General features: G+C 40.7%; 1 protein-coding gene across 1 annotated transcript in view; it reads right to left on the bottom strand.

Moving 5' to 3' along the window:
- The window catches only part of LOC110485300 (NACHT, LRR and PYD domains-containing protein 12), a 50,544-nt gene extending 29,075 nt beyond the window's left edge, over positions 1-21,469 (bottom strand). The window contains exons 1-4 of the mRNA XM_036939240.1: positions 21,230-21,469; positions 17,569-17,667; positions 11,970-12,086; positions 3,498-3,614 (exon numbers count right to left, since the gene is read on the bottom strand). Of these exons, the coding sequence (XP_036795135.1) occupies positions 3,498-3,614; positions 11,970-12,086; positions 17,569-17,651 (317 nt within the window). The 5' untranslated portion in view covers positions 17,652-17,667; positions 21,230-21,469. The remainder of the gene's footprint in view (positions 1-3,497; positions 3,615-11,969; positions 12,087-17,568; positions 17,668-21,229) is intronic.
- Between the last annotated feature and the right edge of the window lie 536 nt (positions 21,470-22,005).

The following is a 22,005-nucleotide window of genomic DNA, read 5'->3' as shown; positions in this document are numbered from 1 at the left end:
CCTCCAGAAGACGAGCGAGCAAAGCCGGCTCGTTCCAGCCACTGGAGGCAGCAAGAGTGCGAAACTCAATAGAGTAGTCTGTTATGGATCGATTGCCTTGACATAGGGAAGACAGGGCCCTGGAAGCCTCCTCCCCAAAAACAGATCGATCAAAAACCCGTATCATCTCCTCCTTAAAGTCCTGATACTGGTTAGTACACTCAGCCCTTGCCTCCCAGATTGCCGTGCCCCACTCACGAGCCCGTCCAGTAAGGAGAGATATGACGTAGGCGACACGAGCAGTGCTCCTGGCGTAAGTGTTGGGCTGGAGAGAAAACACAATATCACACTGGGTGAGGAACGAGCGGCATTCAGTGGGCTCCCCAGAGTAACACGGCGGGTTATTGATTCTGGGCTCCGGAGATTCGAAAGCCCTGGAAGTGGCCGGTGGATCGAGGCGGAGATGGTGAACCTGTTCTGTGAGGTTGGAGACTTGGGTGGCCAGGGTCTCAACGGCATGTCGAGCAGCAGACAATTCCTGCTCGTGTCTGCCTAGCATCGCTCCCTGGATCTCGACGGCTGAGTGGAGAGGATCCGAAGTCGCTGGGTCCATTCTTGGTCGGATTCTTCTGTCAGGTGCGTGAATGAGGACCCAAAAGCGAATTAACAAACAGAGTTTCTTTTAATGATAAACACACGTGGGCTCAGATGGACAGGTAGATTCCGACAGGACAGGACAAGGTTGCAGCAAACACGATGATAGTCTGGTTCAGGCATGAGACACACAAACAAGAATCCGACAAGGACAGGAGCAGGAACAGAGAGAGATATAGAGACCTAATCAGAGGGAAAAAGGGAACAGGTGGGAAAAGGGGTGACGAGGTAGTTAGGAGGAGACAAGGCACAGCTGGGGAAAAGAGGGGGAGAAAAGGTAACCTAACAACGACCAGCAGAGGGAGACAGGGTGAAGGGAAAGGACAGAAACAAGACACAACATGACAGTACATGACAGATATACTGCTTTCTCGGGAGCCCAGATCCCTGTGATTTGCATGTAGAGGAGATGAAGAAAAAGGGGCCAGAGGGTGGGCTGCCTTCTGAGAATTCGTAGGCGATCGAATAAACCCCCACTTCCTTCCATTCTGCTAGCAAAAGTGCATTCTTTGAAGAATAAAATCGAGGATCTACGCGGAAGATTAAACTACCAACGGGACATTCAAAATTGTAGAATCTTGTGCTTCACGGACTCGGAGTCTGGTAAGACAAGGGGCGGCGGACTATGTATTTTTGTAAATAACAGCTGGTGCACGATGTCTAAGGAAGTCTCGAACTATTGAATGCCTGAGGTAGAGTATCTCATGATAGGCTGTACACCATACTATCTACCTAGAAAGTTTTCATCTGTGTTTTTCATAGCTGTTTACATACCACCACAGACTGAGGCTGGCACTAAGAACGCATTGAATGACCTGTATTCCGCCATAAGCAAACAAGAAAATGCCCACCCAGAGGCGGCGCTTTCAGTTACTGGGGACTTTAATGAAGGGAAACTTAAATCTGTTTTACCAAATTTCTATCAGCATGTTAAATGTGCAACCAGAGGAAAATAAATCCAGGCCGCCTTTACTCCACACACATACAAAACTCTCCCTCGTACTCCATTTGGCATATCTGATCATAATTCTATCCTCCTGGTTTCTGCTTACAAGCAAAAATTCAAGCAGGGAGCACCAGTGTCTAGATCAATATAAAAGTGGTCAGATGAGGCAGATGCTAAGCTACAGGACTGTTTTTCTGCCACAGACTGGAATATGTTCTGGGACTCCTCCGATGGCATTGAGGAGTACACCACATCAGTCATCGGCTTCATCAATAAGTGCATCGATGACATCATCCCCACAGTGACCGTACCTACATACCCGAACCAGAAGCCATGGATTTCAGGCAACATCCGCACTGAGCTAAATGCTAGAGCTACCGCTTTCAAGGTGCGGGACTCTAACCTGGAAGCTTATAAGATATCCTGCTATGCCCTCCGAAGAAACATCAAAAAGGCAAAGCATCAATACAGGACTAAGATCGAGTCTTACTACACCGGCTGTAAAGCTTGTCATATGTGGCAGGGCTTGCAAACCATTACAGACTACGAAGGGAAGCACAGCCGAGAGCTGCCCAGTGACACGAGCCAGGCAAGCTAAACTACTTCTATGCTCGCTTCAAGGCAAATAACACTGAACCATGCATGAGAGCACCAGCTGGAAGACTAAGGACCCTGGGACTAAACACCTCCCTCTGCAACTGGATCCTGGACTTCCTGACGGGCCACCCCCAGCTGGTAAGGGTAGGTAACAACACATCCGCAACGCTGATCCTCAACACAGGGGACCCTCAGGAGTGGGTTCTCAGTCCCATCCTGTACTCCCTGTTCACTCATGACTGTATTGCCAGGAACGACTCCAACACCATCATTAAGTTTGCAAATGACACAACAGTGTCAACCTGATCACCGACAACGACGAGACAGCCTATAGGGAGAAGGTCAGAGACTTGGATGTGTGGTGCTAGGACAACATCCTCTCCTTCAATGTGATCAAGACAAAGGAGATGATTGTGGACTACAGGAAAAAGAAGACCAAAAATGTCCCCATTCTCATCGACAGGGCTGTAGTGGAGCAGTTTGAGAGCTTCAAGTTCCTTTGTGTCCACATCACCAACAAACTAACATGGTCCAAGCACACCAAGACAGTTGTAAAGAGGGCACGACAAAACATATTCCCCCTCAGGAGACTGAAAAGATTTGTCACGGGTCCTCAGATCCTCAAAAGTTTCTACAGCTGCACCATCGAGAGTATCCTGGCTGGTAGCATCACTGCCTGGTGTGGCAACTGTTCGGGCCTCCGACCGCAAGGCACTACAGAGGGTTGTGCGAATGGCCCAGTACATCACTGGATCCAAGCTTCCTGCCATCCAGGACCTCTATACCAGATGGTGTCAGAGGAAGGCCCTAAAAATTGTCAAGGACTTCAGCCACCCTAGTCATAGACTGTTTTCTCTGCTACTGGTACCGGAGCACCAAGTCTAGGTACAAGAGGCTTCTTAACAGCTTCTACCCCTAAGCCATAAGACTACTGAACATCTAATCAAATGTCTACCCAGACGGTTTGCATTGCCCCCCCCCCCATTTTTCACTGCTGCTACTCTCTGTCGTTATCATCTGTGCATTTTCACTTTAATAACTCTACCTACATGTACATATTCCCTCAACTAACCGATGCCCCCACACATTGACTCTGTTCCTATACCCCCATGTATATAGTCTCGCTACTGTTATTTTACTGCTGCTCTTTAACTACTTATTAAGCATAGTTTTTACTCTCATTTTTATTTTTATTTTTACTGCATTGTTGGTTAGGGGCTCATAAGTAAGCATTTCACTGTAAGGTCTACAACTACACCTGTTGTATTCGGCGATTGTAACCAATACAATTTGAATTTATTTGATTTTGATTTCTTCTTACCTTTGTTCAGGTGAAAAGTCTCCCTCTCTAAACACTATAGGTTGACGCATAGACCGATCACTCTTCATGGACACACAGCTGGGTACAGGGAAGGCTGGTCTCTCCTGCTTGATTGGACTTCAACACAACAGAGACACAAATTACATCTCTCATCTACTCTGAGCTCAGATGGGGAAACATAAGAAGAGTTTCATTCCAGAATGTCATACGTTTTCAGAAATGTTGGTAAACTAGCTTTTATTGTTTAAAAAAATTATTAAAGAAATGTTTGTGTTTTTCTACAATCTAAACATGTCATGGGGTTGTTTAAATGACAGACATATTTGTTTAAAATCTATCACTTGATGGTTTTATTTCAGAGAGACAAATAATAATTGTCTCAATCAATTGAGTTCTATTTAGGTTAAGTAAGTTGTCTCAATATATTTAATGACGTGTAGCCTAACATTTACACAATGATGTGCCAAATCTGTGATATTGTGCATTTTTATTGGGTAAGCAAGAAAATAAGCCATAGGTGCTAATATCTCTCTAGGAGCTTATCCCTTGTCAGTATTTTGAAAAAATTATAATGTTAAGGAAATATTTGAAGGGAGTAAACTGATCCGAGAGCAGCTATCCCTTTCTTTCAATCATATCAGTATCGATACATCCAGTTTCTGCTGGTCAGACATGGAACCCTGACCTATTCACCAGACGTGTGACCTTGTCCCGAACCTGCTGTTTCAACCCCCCCCCTCTTTCTCTCTCTCTCTCTCTCTATTTTCCAGCTTTGAAAAACGGGGTCAAATTAAGATATGACATCTGCAAGTGCATTCATTTTAAGATAGATTAGACAACCACATATCACAGTCAAATATACCATATACGAACACTCCATTCCAGCTAAACAAACTTAAAGGACCCATATTTACAAATACTCCAGAGAAATATGCTGGAAGTGGGGTGTTTGCTGGATATTAGTGACCACTGTCCCTTTGCATGTGTCAGGGGTATACGGATGCCTCAATCCAAACCTCGTTTTATCAACAAGATAAATTTGAAACATTTCAATGAACAGGCCTTTATTTGTGTGTCACGCCCTGGCCTTAGTATTTTGTGTTTTCTTTATTATTTTGGTCAGGCCAGGGTGTGACATGGGTTATTTATGTGGTGTGTTTTGTCTAGGTTTTTTTTGTAGGTTATGGGATTGTGGTGTAGTATAGTAGTCTAGGAAAGTCTATGGTTGCCTGGAGTGGTTCTCAATCAGAGGCAGGTGTTTATCGTTGTCTCTGATTGGGAACCATATTTAGGCAGCCATATTCTTTGAGTGTTTCGTGGGTGATTGTTCCTGTCTCTGTGTTTGTTGCACCAGATAGGCTCAGTCACTTTGGTTTTTTCTTTTCACTTGTTTTGGAAGAGAAGAGAACGAGCGCCATTCTCCTTGCGGAGATGGTGCTAAATACATCAACACGGTCGGTCCCTGGGATTGGGCTGGCTAACACGATTAGGTTTGCTTGGAAGGAAAAGGAGATGGAGCCTTTAGGACAGGAATCTTTTGGAAGGATAATATTGATGGGGATTCTAAAGCTGACGGTGAAGGACGTGTTTTGTTTCCAAGGCAACTCGTTGGAGGGAGCATACGACGTGGCACTATATACAGAGGCAAAACACGATGATACCCTGAGAAGGGCAAGAGCAGTGGGAGGTGAGAGGCCGATGTGCCACTACGAAATAACAAGCCTGGCGAAGAATAATTTTAGGGTTGTAACTGTCAACATTTACAACCCTTACGTTAAGGACGAAGAGGTGAGGGCTTTTCTGGGGAGATATATGGATAACGTCTCCTCAGTAAGGCACCTCAAAGACTCCCTTGGGTTTTGGAATGGGAGGAGAGGTTTCCAGGCCCTCCTCAGAGAGGACCCAAAGGGACATGGTGGCTACCTCCATCCTCCTGCTATGTTCTCCCTAGGGGCTGACAGGGGGACGTTGTTTTATGCACGTCAGCCCCCATTTTGCAGACGCTGTATGGCCTACGGTCACATATTCGCCTCATGCAGTACAAGAAAATGCAGATTTTGTGCATCTGAGGATCATGAGGCGAGGGATTGTGACAAGCCTAAGACGTGCCATGGGTGTGGCTCGTCAGCACACCTGTGGCGGGGGTGCCCGGCCCGTCAGCGGTCATATGCGTCTGCGGCTGGGGGGGGAGCAGGGGCGGGGGATGGGGGAAGAAGAGGAGGGGAAGGAAGCACGCCTCATGATCAGAGTACAGGTCCAGAGGGGAAGGCCACAAGGAAGGAGGAGGAGCAAGAAGCGGCGGAAGGAAGAGAGAAGGAAACGGAAGGCACGGGAGTAGGAGAACCAGGAAAAGCGGCGGAAGACGGCAACCGAGTGGAGGAGCATGAGAGAGAAGAAAGCGATGGAGGAGTGGTGGAGAAGGAGACGGTGGAAGAGCAAGTGGACTGGGGGGAATGTGCCCTGGTGGAGGAGCTGGCGGGGGGGGGGGGGGGGTTGGTATCTCTCCACTGCCGTCATCACCGAAGAAGAGAATGAAGAGGAGGGAGCGATTGGCCGACAGTGAGAGGGAGGGGATGGCCAAGAGAGTGATGGGGGTGGGAGAAACCTCTGGGTTGCTGCTGGTTTCCACAGGCTCTCAATATCTGTTGGGTGGGGACACACCTAACAGGACTCAGGACTGGGTACAGGAGGAGGTGGGGAGTTTTTTGTTTGGGGACTCAGCCTCCCCGAATTTTTTCCAATCCAGCTGCAGCACTGGGGAGGGGGAGGATTGTGGGGGTAGACCCAGGGTGCAGGGCACCCCGGAGCCAAACACTATTCCTGCATCCTGGGTTGGTGAGATGGAGGAAGAGGGGGGGATGTTGGGAGTACAGATGGTGTCATCACTGGTAGATATGGAGCAGGGGAGCATCGGGTGAGTCTCCTGTTTTTGTTTTTTTCTGTCTGGGTTTAGAATTTGAGTGTATTACATGTTTTTATTTTATTCTTTCATGGGGTCTGATTTTACTTTTGTTAGTTTAAATGTAAGGGGTTTAAGGGATGGTGTTAAGAGGAGGGCGGTTTTTAGTTATTTGGAGGGTGTGGGGTTTGATTTTTGTTTTTTACAGGAGGTTCACCTGAGGGATGGAGGGGATGTTAATAGGTTTAAGAGGGAGTGGGACAAGGGGGAGTCGGTTTGGGGTGTTGGGGGGGTGCACTCATCGGGGGTAGGGATTTTGTGTGGGCACAGGGAGGTTAAAGTGGAGGATTCTTTTGTGGTAATGCAGGGGAGGGTTATAGGGGTGGATGTCACGATAAGGGATTGTAATTTTAGATTAGTGGTGGTGTATGGACCACAGGTGGTGGCAGACAGGAGGGAGATGGTGGACTGTCTGACGCCCCTGTGTGTCACAAATAGGAAATTAGTGAAATTAGGGGGGGATTTTAATACAGATTTAGGAAGAGGGGGGGATAGCAGTGCAGGAGCCATTGCCAGGCTAATGGCTTGCCATGGTCTGATAGATGGTGGTCTGCACACTACTCCGAAAATGGACGGTCCTACATGGCGCAACTCCAGGGGGGTTGAGCGGAGGCTCGACTATATTTTTGTACCCAGGTCTTTGGGTAAGTTGTCTGGGCGGCTGTTGCCTGTTTTCTTTTCGGATCACGACGGGGTGCTCCTGCAGGTGGGGTCGCCAGTCTGCCTCTTTGGTAGGGGGTACTGGAAGCTAGATCGGGATGTGCTGGAGGAGCAGGCTTTTGTTGACGGGTTTTATGGTTTCTTTTGGAGGCTTGAGGGTCTCCGGTTCATGTGCGAGGGGGTGTTAGAGTGGTGGGATTTAGTTAAGGTGAGGATTAGGGCTTTTATAATAGGATATTGCAAGAGGAAAAAAAGGGAGGAGAGGAGGGAGGTGGATCGTATCCAAAGGTTAATTGAACTCGAGTACGAGGCAGGCAACCTTGGCGGGTCGTTTGACTGGGAGAGATCCGCAACCCTAAAGGCGCAGCTCAGGGAGTTGCAGGAGCGGAAGGCTCGAGCTTTCCTGGAGCGTGCGCATAGTGGCTTTCTAGAACACAATGAGACTTGTTCTGCTATGTTCTTTAATTCGGTTAGGGCCAGACAGAGTAGGAAGGTAATGCATGGCGTTAGGGAAGAAAATGGTAGTATAGTTAGAGAACCAGAGGATATGGTCAGGGTGACAACTGATCATTTCCAAGGTTTATTTAAGGAAAGGGAAATAGATGTAGAGCAGGGAAATGTGTTTTTAGAACACTTGTCCAGGCGGTTGCCGGAGGACATTAGAGAAGTGATGGAGGCCCAGATCTCACTAGAAGAGGTTGAGAGCGCTCTTAGGAGGATGGGAAAAGGGAAGGTGCCTGGGATAGATGGGCTGCCGGCTGAGTTTTATCTCAAGTTTTGGGGTATACTTGGACCAGTGGTCCTCGAAGTCTTGAAGGCCATCCTTGAGACGGGGGTCCCGGGGGGATCAATGGCTGTTGGTGTGCTGTCACTTTTATATAAGAAGGGGGAAGTAACAGACCTTGGCAACTGGCGGCCGTTGACCATGCTGTGTGTAGATTACAAGCTACTTGCAAAGGTTTTAGCAGACCGGTTGCGCACAGCCCTTCCCTACGTCGTCCATGAGGATCAGACGTGCGGGGTAGAGGGCCGCTCTATTAGATGGAACCTACAGTTAATCAGGGACTCCATCGCTTGGGTTGAAGATAGAGGGCTGCCTTTAATGGTAGCAGCGCTAGATCAGGCGAAAGCCTTTGATCGCGTGAATAGATCATTTTTATTCAGAGTGTTAGGTCGATTAGGATTTGGGGAGAAGTTCATAGGATGGATTCGTACATTATATGTCGGAGCGGGGTGCCGAGTTAGTGTAAATAGTCACTTGGGTGACGTTTTTGACCTCTCGTCTGGGGTCAGGCAGGGGTGCCCACTCTCGGCTCTCCTCTTCGTTCTGTACATGGAGCCTCTGGGGGCTGCCATTAGGGCAGACACAGGGGTGGAAGGCTTGTTGATCCCTGGAAGTGGTGGGCTGCGTGTTAAGATGACGCAGTACGCCGACGACACTTCCTTGCTGCTGTGCAAGGACTCGTGCCTGACAAGGTCCCTTGCCATCTTTGGGGATTTCACCCGAGCGTCGGGAGCAGTTCTGAACCATGCAAAGTCTTCCGTCAAGTTTTTCGGAAGATGGCGCGGTAGAACGGATGTGCCCGGGGGGTTATCTCTCTGTGAGGGGGCCCTGAGGATTCTCGGGGTCCATTTTGAGACCTCCGGCTCAGCGACGCTAAACTGGAACATGCGTATCGCAGTGGTACAGAGGAAGCTAGCAATGTGGAAGGCTAGGTATTTGTCTTTTATGGGCAAAGTCCTGGTTCTAAAGGTGGATGTGTTGCCGTCTCTTTTGTATTTGGCGTACATCTACCCATTGCCGGCTAGTCTGAGGAGGCCTCTAGTGAGGCTTGTGTTTCAGTTCATGTGGAGTGGCAGGTGCGAGTGGGTCGCCAGGGCACGCATGCTTTGTCCCATCGGGGAGGGAGGTAGGGGGTACCACATTTCCCCCTCAAGCTGGACGCAATTTTTGTTTCTTTCTTGTTAACGGAGCTTGCTCATCCAGTGATACACCCGTCCGGTTACCTCCTGCGGGTGTTCTTCTCGTATCAGGCGAGAAGCGTAATGGTGTGGTCTAACACGGTCCTCGGGCGGAACAGCTGCCGTGGCACTTTGGTCATGCGGCCAAGTGGCTGCGTGAGCACCCTGAGGTTGAAGTTGCCCGAGTAGGTTTAGATCACAGGCACCTGTACGAGGAGGTCAGAAAGGCAGGGAGTCCGGCGCCTGTAGTGGGCATCTCGGAAGTGGTCTGGGAGGGAGTGCAGGCGCGGGGTCTTGACAACAGGCTCAAGGACCTGAATTGGTTGAGCCTCCATAAGTGCTTGCCGGTACGTTCCATCATGTACCGGTATAGTTTGGTGCAATCCCCCACCTGTCCAAGATCTTCTTGTGGCAGGGAGGAGACTGTGCGCCATGTCTTTTGGGACTGTGCCTTTGCCGGAGTAGTATGGGCTAGGGCACGGGTGTTGTTAGGTTTGGTAAGGGGGGATTTTGTATTGACGTGGGCCAGGTTAGAGAGAGGTGTAGGGAGAGCGAGAGGGACGGATAGGGACAGGTTTCTGCTCTGGCTTCTCATGAGTCTCTTTAAACGGGGGCTGTGGGAAGCCAGGCAGAACATGGTGAAGACAGGGAGAGATTGGGGGGTGAAAGGAATAGTGAGGAGGGTGGAAGGAGATTTGAGGGGGAGGATGAAGAGGGAGGAGAGGAAGTGGGGGCAGCATGCTGCCCGGGAGAGGTGGAAGGGGGGTTTAGGGCTGGGTGTCATTTAGATTTGTAAGGGGATAGATTAGGGATGGGGAGATAGGGAAAGGTAGTTTGTAGGATGACGGGGAGGGAAGATGCTCCCCTGAGGTTTTGTTTGGGGTTTTTGTTTTGTGTAAATTAAAATACCACTATTTGAGTTTGTATGGAAATTATGAGTTGTAAAGAATGAATGGTATTGATGATAATACATTTTTAAAAATAGGGCTGTTTCGGGTATTCACGTTTATTGTTTTTGTATACTGTTCGTATTTTTCATCTTTATTAAAGATGTATAAAGATAACCACGCTGCATTTTGGTCCTCCTCTCCTTCACCAGAAGAAAACCATAACAGAATCACCCACCACAACAGGACCAAGCGGCGTGGTGATAGGCAGCGGCAGCAGGAGCAGCGAAGTATGGACTATACGACTTTGGAGGAAATAGACAGGTGGGCGGTCGACCCAGGGAGAGTGCCGGAGCCCGCCTGGGATTCGCTGGAGCAGTGCGAGGAGGGTTGTAGGAGAATGGAGTTGGAGAGACGAGCACGACGGCGTGGATGGAAGCCCGAGAGTCAGCCCCAAAAATTTGGGGCACACAGGGAGTATGGCGAAGCCAGGTAGGAGACCTGCGCCAACTTCCTGTGCTTACTGGGGGGCTAGAGAGACCGGGCAGGCACCGTGTTATGCTGTGGAGCGCACGGTGTCCTCAGTGCGGGTGCATAGCCCGGTGCGGTACATACCAGCTCCGCGTATCGGCCGGGCTAGAGTGGGCATCGAGCCAAGTGTAATGAAGCCGGCTCTACGCATCTGGTCTCCAGTGCGTCTCCTTGGGCCGGCTTACATGGCACCAGCCTTGCGCACGGTGTCCCCAGTTCGCCTGCATAGCCCAGTGTGGGCTATTCCACCTCGCCTCACTGGCAGGGCGACCGGGAGCATTCAACCAGGTAAGGTTGGGCAGGCTCGGTGCTCAAGAGCTCCAGTGCGCCTGCACGGTCCGGTCTATCCAGTACCACCTCCACGCACCAGCCCTCCGGTGGCAGCTCCCCGCACCAGGCTTCCTGTGCGTGTCCTCGGCCCAGTACCACCAGTGCCAGCACCACGCATCAGGCCTACAGTGCGCCTCGCCTGTCCAGCGCTGCCGGAGTCTCCCGCCTGTCCAGCGCTGCCGGAGCCTTCCTCCTCAGTCCCGAGCTATCCCTCAGTCCCGAGCTATCCCTCAGTCCCGAGCTACCTCAGTCCCGAGCTGTCCCTCAGTCCGGAGCTGCCCCTCAGTCCAGTGGGGCCCTTGGTTAAGGTTAATAGGCCAAGGTCAATAGGCCAAGGTCGGCGGCGAGGGTCGCCAATCTAAGGACGCGTAGTAAGCAGACTAGGACTGTGTTAGAGTGGGGTCCACGTCCCGCGCCAGAGCGGCCATCGTGGACAGACGCCCACCCAGACCCTCCCCTATGGGTTTAGGTGTGCGGCCGGGAGTCCGCACCTTGGGGGGGGGGGGGGGGGGGGGGGGGGGGGGGGGGGGGGGGGGGGGGGGGGGGGTTAAAAACAGTGTTGTTAACAAAAGGCTAAGCTTGTGTTTGAATATATTTATTTCATTTCATTTGCGATTTTCATGAATAGAAAAAGTTGCGTTATGGTGATGCGCTTGAGGCTGTGATTACGCTCCCGGATACGGGATTGCTAGTCACTAGTAGTTAACAGCTTCTACCCCTAAGCCATAAAACTCCTGAACATCTAATCAAATGTCTACCCAGACGGTTTGCATTGCCCCCCCCCCCCCCCCCCCCCCCCCCCCCCATTTTTCACTGCTGCTACTCTCTGTCGTTATCATCTGTGCATTTTGACTTTAATAACTCTACCTACATGTACATATTCCCTCAACTAACCGATGCCCCCACACATTGACTCTGTTCCTATACCCCCATGTATATAGTCTCGCTACTGTTATTTTACTGCTGCTCTTTAACTACTTATTAAGCATAGTTTTTACTCTCATTTTTATTTTTATTTTTACTGCATTGTTGGTTAGGGGCCCATAAGTAAGCATTTCACTGTAAGGTCTACAACTACACCTGTTGTATTCGGCGATTGTAACCAATACAATTTGAATTTATTTGATTTTGATTTCTTCTTACCTTTGTTCAGGTGAAAAGTCTCCCTCTCTAAACACTATAGGTTGACGCATAGACCGATCACTCTTCATGGACACACAGCTGGGTACAGGGAAGGCTGGTCTCTCCTGCTTGATTGGACTTCAACACAACAGAGACACAAATTACATCTCTCATCTACTCTGAGCTCAGATGGGGAAACATAAGATGAGTTTCATTCCAGAATGTCATACGTTTTCAGAAATGTTGGTAAACTAGCTTTTATTGTTTAAAAAAATTATTAAAGAAATGTTAGTGTTTTTCTACAATCTAATCATGTCATGGGTTGTTTAAATGACAGACATATTTGTTTAAAATCTATCACTTGATGGTTTTATTTCAGAGAGACAAATAATAATTGTCTCAATCAATTGAGTTCTATTTAGGTTAAGTAAGTTGTCTCAATATGACGTGTAGCCTAACATTTACACAATGATGTGCCAAATCTGTGATATTGTGCATTTTTATTGGGTAAGCAAGAAAATAAGCCATAGGTGCTAATATCTCTCTAGGAGCTTATCCCTTGTCAGTATTTTGAAAAAATTATAATGTTAAGGAAATATTTGAAGGGAGTAAACTGATCCGAGAGCAGCTATCCCTTTCTTTCAATCATATCAGTATCGATACATCCAGTTTCTGCTGGTCAGACATGGAACCCTGACCTATTCACCAGACGTGTGACCTTGTCCCGAACCTGCTGTTTCAACCCCCCCCCCCCCCTTTCTCTCTCTCTCTCTCTATCTCTATTTTCCAGCTTTGAAAAACGGGGTCAAATTAAGATATGGCATCTGCAAGTGCATTCATTTTAAGATAGATTAGACAACCACATATCACAGTCACATATACCATATACGAACACTCCATTCCAGCTAAACAAACTTAAAGGACCCATATTTACAAATACTCCAGAGAAATATGCTGGAAGTGGGGTGTTTGCTGGATATTAGTGACCACTGTCCCTTTGCATGTGTCAGGGGTATACGGATGCCTCAATCCAAACCTCGTTTTATCAACAAGAGAAATTTTAAACATTTCAATGAACAGGCCTTTATTTATTTTAGTCTAGGTTTTTTTTGTAGGTTATGGGATTGTGGTGTAGTATAGTAGTCTAGGAAAGTCTATGGTTGCCTGGAGTGGTTCTCAATCAGAGGCAGGTGTTTTGGGAACCACATTTAGGCAGCCATATTCTTTGAGTGGTTCGTGGGTGATTGTTCCTGTCTCTGTTTGTTTGCACCAGATAAGGCTGTTTTGGGTTTTCACTGTTATTGTTTTTGTATACCGTTTGTATTTTTCATCTTTATTAAAGATGTATAAAGATAACCACGCTGCATTTTGGTCCTCCTCTCCTTCACCAGAAGAAAACAGTAACATTGTGACCTTTATTTTGGTGACTTTGATTGTATTGCATCTATACCTGACCCAGAGTTGGCTCTGAACCACTTCTCAAATGTTTTCAATTGTATTGTAGATAAACATGCTCCCTTAAAAAATTAAGAATTAAAAATGGGTCTTGCCCTTGGTTCAGTCTAGAGCTATCTGAAGTCATACACAACAGAGATACTGCCTTGGCCAAAGCTAGATTCACAGACTCGGGCACAGACTGGCAGTCTTTTAGGCGGTTGAGAAATCTGTGATTAAAAAAGCAAAATCAGATTATTATGTTAATACACTATCTGAATGTACAGGGAACCCAGCTAAAATTTGGAAAGCTGTTAAATCACTGAAGGGTTGTATCTCCTCTTCTCTCCCCCAATAAATGAATTTAGATTCTGGCCTTATTACTGACTAAATTGATATCATTAATGCATTTAATCACCATTTTATCTCTGCAGACTTTATAAACTCAGCAAAAAAAGAAAGCAAACTTGACATGTGTAAATATTTTTACGAACATAAGATTCAACAAGTGAGACATAAACTGAACAAGTTCCACAGACATGTGACTAACAAATTGAATAATGTGTCCCTGAACAAAGGGGGGGTCAAAATCAAAAGTAACAGTCAGTATCTGGTGTGGCCACCAGCTGCATTAAGTACTGTATTGCATCTCCTCCTTATGGACTGCACCAGATTTGCACGTTCTTGCTGTGAGATGTTACCCCACTCTTCCACCAAGGCACCTGCAAGTTCCCGGACATTTCTGGGGGCAAAGGCCCTAGCCCTCACCCTCCGATTCAACAGGTCCCAGACCTGCTCAATGGGATTGAGGTCCGGGCTCTTCGCTGGGCATGGCAGAACACTGACATTCCTTTCTTGTAGGAAATCATGCACAGAATGAGCAGTATGGCTGGTGGCATTGTCATGCTGGAGGGTCATGTCAGGATGAGCCTGCGGTAAGGGTACCACATGAGGGAGGAGGATGTCTTCCCTGTAACGCACAGCGGTGAGATTGCCTGCAATGACAACAAGCTCAGTCTGATGATGCTGTGACACACCGCCCCAGACCATGACGGACCCTCCACCTCCAAATTGATCCCGATCCAGAGTACAGGCCCCGGTGTAACGCTCATTCCTTTGACGATAAATGCAAATCCGACCATTACCCCATGTGAGACAAAACCGTGACTTGTCAGTGAAGAGCACTTTTTGCCAGTCCTGTCTGGTCCAGCGACAGTGGGTTTGTGCACATAGGTGACGTTGTTGCTGGTGATGTCTGGTGAGGACCTGCCTTACAACAGGCCTACAAGCCCTCATTCCAGCCTCTCTTAGCCTATTGCGGACAGTCTGAGCACTGATGGAGGGATTGTGCATTCCTGGTGTTCCTCGGCCAGTTGTTGTTGCCATCCTGTACCTGTCCCACAGGTGTGATGTTCGGATTAGCTGTTCCTGTGCAGGTGTTGTTACATGTGGTCTGCCACTGCGAGGACGGTCTTGTCTCCCTGTAGCGCTGTCTTAGGTGTCTCACAGGAGCTGATCATTTGGATCTTGGTCTGCTTAAGTGTGCAGCACCCCTTATTGCTGGCTCAGTAGCCCACATGTTTTATTATACATTTTTATCAGGAAGTATTCCAACAGCTTGGTAAATCTGCATATGTGCAGCCACTTCTTAAGGTTGGGGATACAAATGATCTTGACAACTATCGCCCCATTTCAAGACTACGTTGTTTAGCTACAATTTTTGAATTCTTGGTTAATGTACAACTTTGTTCCTTTTTATCTGATAATTGTATTAGTACTACTACAGCAACCATGCTAGTTGTTAATGATCGCGTCAATGCCTTGGATGCTATAAAAAGAGCTGTGCTGCCCTGTTCATTGACCTGTCAAAGGTGTTCGACACTGTTGATCATTCTGTTTTGCTGAAGAAATGATCAAGAGTAGGTCTGGGATATACAGTCTGTTTATGGTTTCAGAATTATTTTAGCAACAGAATCTTGATAGATGAGGTTAAATCAGAATTTCTTGAGATTCTAAAAGGTGTTCCTCGGGGTTCAATTTTGGGTCCATTATTGTTCACTTTGTATATTAATGACATAGGAAACACTGTTAAATCTTGTAGCATTCATCTCTATGCAGATGACACAGTTTTGTATTCCTGTGCCACCTCAGTGCAGAAGGCCATTCGTGAACTTCAGCATGACTTTGATTCAATTCATTATTCACTTACAGATCTAGAATGTGCGTTAAATACAAGTAAAATACAAGTAAAATACAAGTAAAATACAAGTTAAATACAAGTTAAATACAAGTAAAATACAAGTAAAATACAAGTAAAATACAAGTTAAATACAAGTAAAATACAAGTTAAATACAAGTAAAATACAAGTTAAATACAAGTAAAATACAAGTTAAATACAAGTAAAATACAAGTAAAATACAAGTAAAATACAAGTTAAATACAAGTAAAATACAAGTTAAATACAAGTAAAATACAAGTAAAATACAAGTAAAATACAAGTAAAATACAAGTTAAATACAAGTAAAATACAAGTTAAATACAAGTAAAATACAAGTTAAATACAAGTAAAATACAAGTTAAATACAAGTAAAATACAAGTAAAATACAAGTAAAATACAAGTAAAATACAAGTTAAATACAAGTAAAATACAAGTTAAATACAAGTAAAATACAAGTTAAATACAAGTAAAATACAAGTTAAATACAAGTAAAATACAAGTTAAATACAAGTAAAATACAAGTTAAATACAAGTAAAATACAAGTTAAATACAAGTAAAATACAAGTAAAATACAAGTAAAATACAAGTAAAATGCAAGTAAAATACAAGTAAAATACAAGTAAAATACAAGTAAAATACAAGTAAAATACAAGTTAAATGCAAGTAAAATACAAGTAAAATACAAGTTAAATACAAGTAAAATACAAGTAAAATACAAGTTAAATACAAGTAAAATACAAGTTAAATACAAGTAAAATACAAGTTAAATACAAGTAAAATACAAGTTAAATACAAGTTAAATACAAGTAAAATACAAGTTAAATACAAGTAAAATACAAGTAAAATACAAGTAAAATACAAGTAAAATACAAGTAAAATACAAGTAAAATACAAGTTAAATACAAGTAAAATACAAGTTAAATACAAGTTAAATACAAGTAAAATACAAGTAAAATACCAAGTTCAAGTCATGAAATGTTGACCCTGAGGACCTGTATATTTGCACTATAAATGGAGCCCAAATTGAGCTTGTTTCTCAATATAAGTACCCGGGTGTCTGGATTGATGACAAGTTATCCTTCGTAAGGCATAGAAAGATTATAAAATAGGAGAAAGATTGTTCAAGCAGCACTTCTCCCTGTATTGGATTTTGGTGATATTGTTTACATGCATGCGGCAACCTCTGTTTTGAAACACTTGGGCGCAGTCTACCATTCAGCAATACGTTTTATCACAGGGGACAGTTTTAGCACTCATCATTGTAGTCTGTATAAACATGTGGAATGGACCTCTCTGTCTGTAAGAAAAGAGCTGCATTATCTTTTATTAATTTACAAAGCAATCTGACAGAAACTCCCTCCATATGTAACTTCATTAATTAAGATAAGAATAATAAGTTACCAAACCCGTTCTCAGGAATGGATAACATTAGAGATCCCTTCAGTCTCCACAGATTTAGGAAAATTTGCGTTTTGTTTTTTTGCCCCTAATTTGTGGAACAATCTGCAGAGTTCACTGCAGCTCTATGTACTGGTGCCACTCAGGCAGTTAAAATTATTGATTGAGGACCTCTATGTAGTTGAATGTGATTTATTAAATGTTTATTTTGTTAATTGCGTGCTGAATTATATTGTTTTATACACATGTGTATGTTTTAATATTCTGTTTTTATTGTAATGTGGGCTCTCTTGTAAAATAGATTTTTAATCTCAATGCGACTCCCTGTTTAAATAAAGGTTAAATAAAATTTTAAAATTAATATATAGCGTTTTGCAAAAACAACACATTTTCATACACATCTAAAATATATGAATAAAAAATCTGAGAACAGTAATATTTTACACACAAATGAAGGTATCCAAAAGCAATCGTTTCTGATGAAAAAACACAAATGTGAAAAAATTGTGGATATAGCACTTTGGAAATAAACTCTTCATAATTTATTTAACAAAATTGCCATCTCACCTCATAGCTTTCCTGTCATGTTCCCCAGAGAGACTCATTTTAGATGTAGGGGCCCCCTCCTCTCTCTCCCCAGAGAGACTCATTTTAGATCACTGACCCCTAAACAGAAATCAAGCATGTTGGATGTCGTTAACACAGTCACAACAAATGATTAAATGTCAATTCTCTTTTATTCATTTTATCCTAGAAATAAAACATTTACTAACAGACACATCTAAACAGTCAGGTGATTTAATGCAATCACATGAACATTGTCATGTTCTTCTACAATAATTTAAAAAATTGTCTCTCAGAAGGGGGAACTCGCAAAGAGTCACTAACAACAACCAAAATATAACATGTGGGGTTTACGTTTCACAAATAGTTTAACTCATGGGGTTGATGAGAAACCGATTAATAATAATACATTATTATACGATCACATGAACATGTAATCATGACAGAATTTTTCACCTCTCCTGTAGTGGACTGTCTTTTAAATAATTTCACTCATTCTAGTGTGTTGCTTTGTTCAACAGGTATGCTATTACTATACTATTATTATACTATTATTATGCTATTACTATACTATTATTATACTATTATTATACTATTACTATACTATTATTATACTATTATTATACTATTATTATACTATTATTATACTATTACTATACTATTACTATACTATTATTATGCTATTATTATGCTATTATTATACTATTACTATACTATTACTATACTATTATTATGCTATTATTATGCTATTATTATACTATTACTATACTATTATTATACTATTATTATACTATTATTATACTATTACTATACTATTACTATACTATTACTATACTATTATTATACTATTATTATACTATTACTATACTATTACTATACTATTACTATACTATTATTATACTATTATTATACTATTACTATACTATTATTATACTATTACTATACTATTACTATACTATTATTATACTATTACTATACTATTACTATACTATTACTATACTATTATTATACTATTATTATGCTATTATTATGCTATTATTATACTATTACTATACTATTATTATGCTATTATTATACTATTATTATACTATTACTATACTATTATTATGCTATTATTATACTATTATTATACTATTACTATGCTATTATTATACTATTATTATGCTATTATTATACTATTATTATACTATTATTATGCTATTATTATGCTATTATTATGCTATTATTATGCTATTATTATACTATTATTATGCTATTATTATGCTATTATTATACTATTATTATGCTATTATTATGCTATTATTATACTATTACTATACTATTACTATACTATTATTATGCTATTATTATGCTATTATTATGCTATTATTATACTATTATTATACTATTATTATGCTATTATTATACTATTACTATACTATTATTATGCTATTATTATACTATTATTATACTATTATTATACTATTACTATGCTATTATTATACTATTATTATGCTATTATTATGCTATTATTATACTATTATTATGCTATTATTATGCTATTATTATACTATTATTATGCTATTATTATGCTATTATTATACTATTACTATACTATTACTATACTATTATTATACTATTATTATGCTATTATTATGCTATTATTATGCTATTATTATGCTATTATTATACTATTATTATGCTATTATTATGCTATTATTATACTATTATTATGCTATTATTATGCTATTATTATACTATTACTATACTATTACTATACTATTATTATACTATTATTATGCTATTATTATGCTATTATTATACTATTACTATACTATTATTATGCTATTATTATACTATTATTATACTATTACTATACTATTATTATGCTATTATTATACTATTATTATACTATTACTATGCTATTATTATACTATTATTATGCTATTATTATACTATTATTATACTATTATTATGCTATTATTATGCTATTATTATGCTATTATTATGCTATTATTATGCTATTATTATGCTATTATTATGCTATTATTATACTATTATTATGCTATTATTATGCTATTATTATACTATTACTATACTATTACTATACTATTATTATGCTATTATTATGCTATTATTATGCTATTATTATACTATTATTATACTATTATTATGCTATTATTATACTATTACTATACTATTATTATGCTATTATTATACTATTATTATACTATTATTATACTATTACTATACTATTATTATACTATTATTATACTATTATTATGCTATTATTATACTATTATTATACTATTATTATGCTATTATTATACTATTATTATACTATTATTATACTATTATTATGCTATTATTATACTATTATTATACTATTATTATGCTATTATTATGCTATTATTATACTATTATTATACTATTATTATACTATTATTATACTATTATTATACTATTACTATACTATTATTATGCTATTATTATACTATTATTATGCTATTATTATACTATTATTATGCTATTATTATACTATTATTATACTATTATTATACTATTACTATACTATTATTATACTATTATTATACTATTATTATACTATTACTATACTATTATTATGCTATTATTATACTATTATTATACTATTACTATACTATTATTATGCTATTATTATACTATTATTATGCTATTATTATACTATTATTATACTATTATTATACTATTATTATACTATTACTATACTATTATTATACTATTATTATACTATTATTATGCTATTATTATACTATTATTATACTATTATTATGCTATTATTATACTATTACTATACTATTACTATACTATTATTATACTATTACTATACTATTATTATACTATTATTATACTATTATTATACTATTATTATACTATTATTATACTATTACTATACTATTATTATACTATTATTATGCTATTATTATACTATTACTATACTATTATTATGCTATTATTATACTATTATTATGCTATTATTATACTATTACTATACTATTATTATGCTATTATTATACTATTATTATGCTATTATTATACTATTATTATGCTATTATTATACTATTATTATACTATTACTATACTATTATTATGCTATTATTATACTATTATTATGCTATTATTATACTATTACTATACTATTATTATGCTATTATTATACTATTATTATGCTATTATTATACTATTATTATGCTATTATTATACTATTATTATACTATTACTATACTATTATTATACTATTATTATACTATTATTATACTATTATTATACTATTATTATACTATTACTGAATTAAATTCATAATAACAATGTTAAGAAAAGTGTGTTGAGTGGTTTCATACCAAATTACACAAGAAACAGGAAATCATTGTAATTATGAAAACTACATTTTTCCGATATTCTGAAAGACAATTTACAACAATGATACATAAAAAAAATACCCACAATATACGAATAAATGAACAACATGTTTTTCAATTTGACTTGCCTACGCCCAGTTAGCGCCATTTTGTATGATTGAACTGTCACGTAGCTTTCCCAGGGGAAATGGACTGTTAAGTGTTTTACTTCCATTCACTAATCAAAAATTACACCATACATTACATTTCTCTACACACTTTACAATAATCCCTGGAAAGATTCTTACCTTGTAGCCTGAAATAAATCACAACCAGAACATGTCAAGACATTGAGGCACCTTCTGGATGACAAGTGGCTCTCTATCTATGTTCTAGGTACTTTACAGTTGATCTTTGGATGCAATAAATTTGGTCAAAGTCTAGTGACTCAACCCCATAGTATAGCATAAACATAGCAATAGTTTAACCTTTGGCCAGTAGAGGCCATGGCATACTGTAAAATGTAGAAGCATTATGATGGATCCAACATATCTCTAACTTTGAAGTATACAGCGGGGTTCCAAATCATTTTCCCCCTTGAAAAGGATTAGCAAAAAGTTCTCAAAAAAATACATAATTCAAATACTGAGCAAATTTGAATGAAAAAAAAAATGGGGAACACAATTGCTCAAAGAAAGAAGTTTTGTTTAACAAGTGATACTTTTTTTCTTCAAAAAGGTGGGAGTCAAAATTGACACCTCAGTTTTCAATACCTTTCAATACCTGACCTTGTGAGGATAACAGCACTGAGCCTTTTTCTAAAAGGTTTTATGAGTTGGGGAACACGTTGGGAAGGATCTTAGACCCTTCCTTCATACAGAATCCTTCCACATTCTTGACATCATTCGTCTGCGCTTATGGACTGCCCTCTTCAATTCAAACCACAGGTTTTCAATGGGTTTCAAGTACGAAGACTGAGATGACCATTGCAAAATGTTGATTTTGTGATCAAAATAACATTTATTTGTGGATTTTCATATGTGATTGGGGTTATTGTCTTGCTGGAATATCTACTTGCGGTCAA

Source organism: Oncorhynchus mykiss, chromosome 12 (genome assembly GCF_013265735.2).
Source record: "Oncorhynchus mykiss isolate Arlee chromosome 12, USDA_OmykA_1.1, whole genome shotgun sequence".
NCBI lineage: Eukaryota > Metazoa > Chordata > Actinopteri > Salmoniformes > Salmonidae > Oncorhynchus > Oncorhynchus mykiss.
The sequence above is the reverse complement of the archived record's forward strand: the minus strand, read 5'-3'. Positions and strand labels throughout refer to the sequence as shown.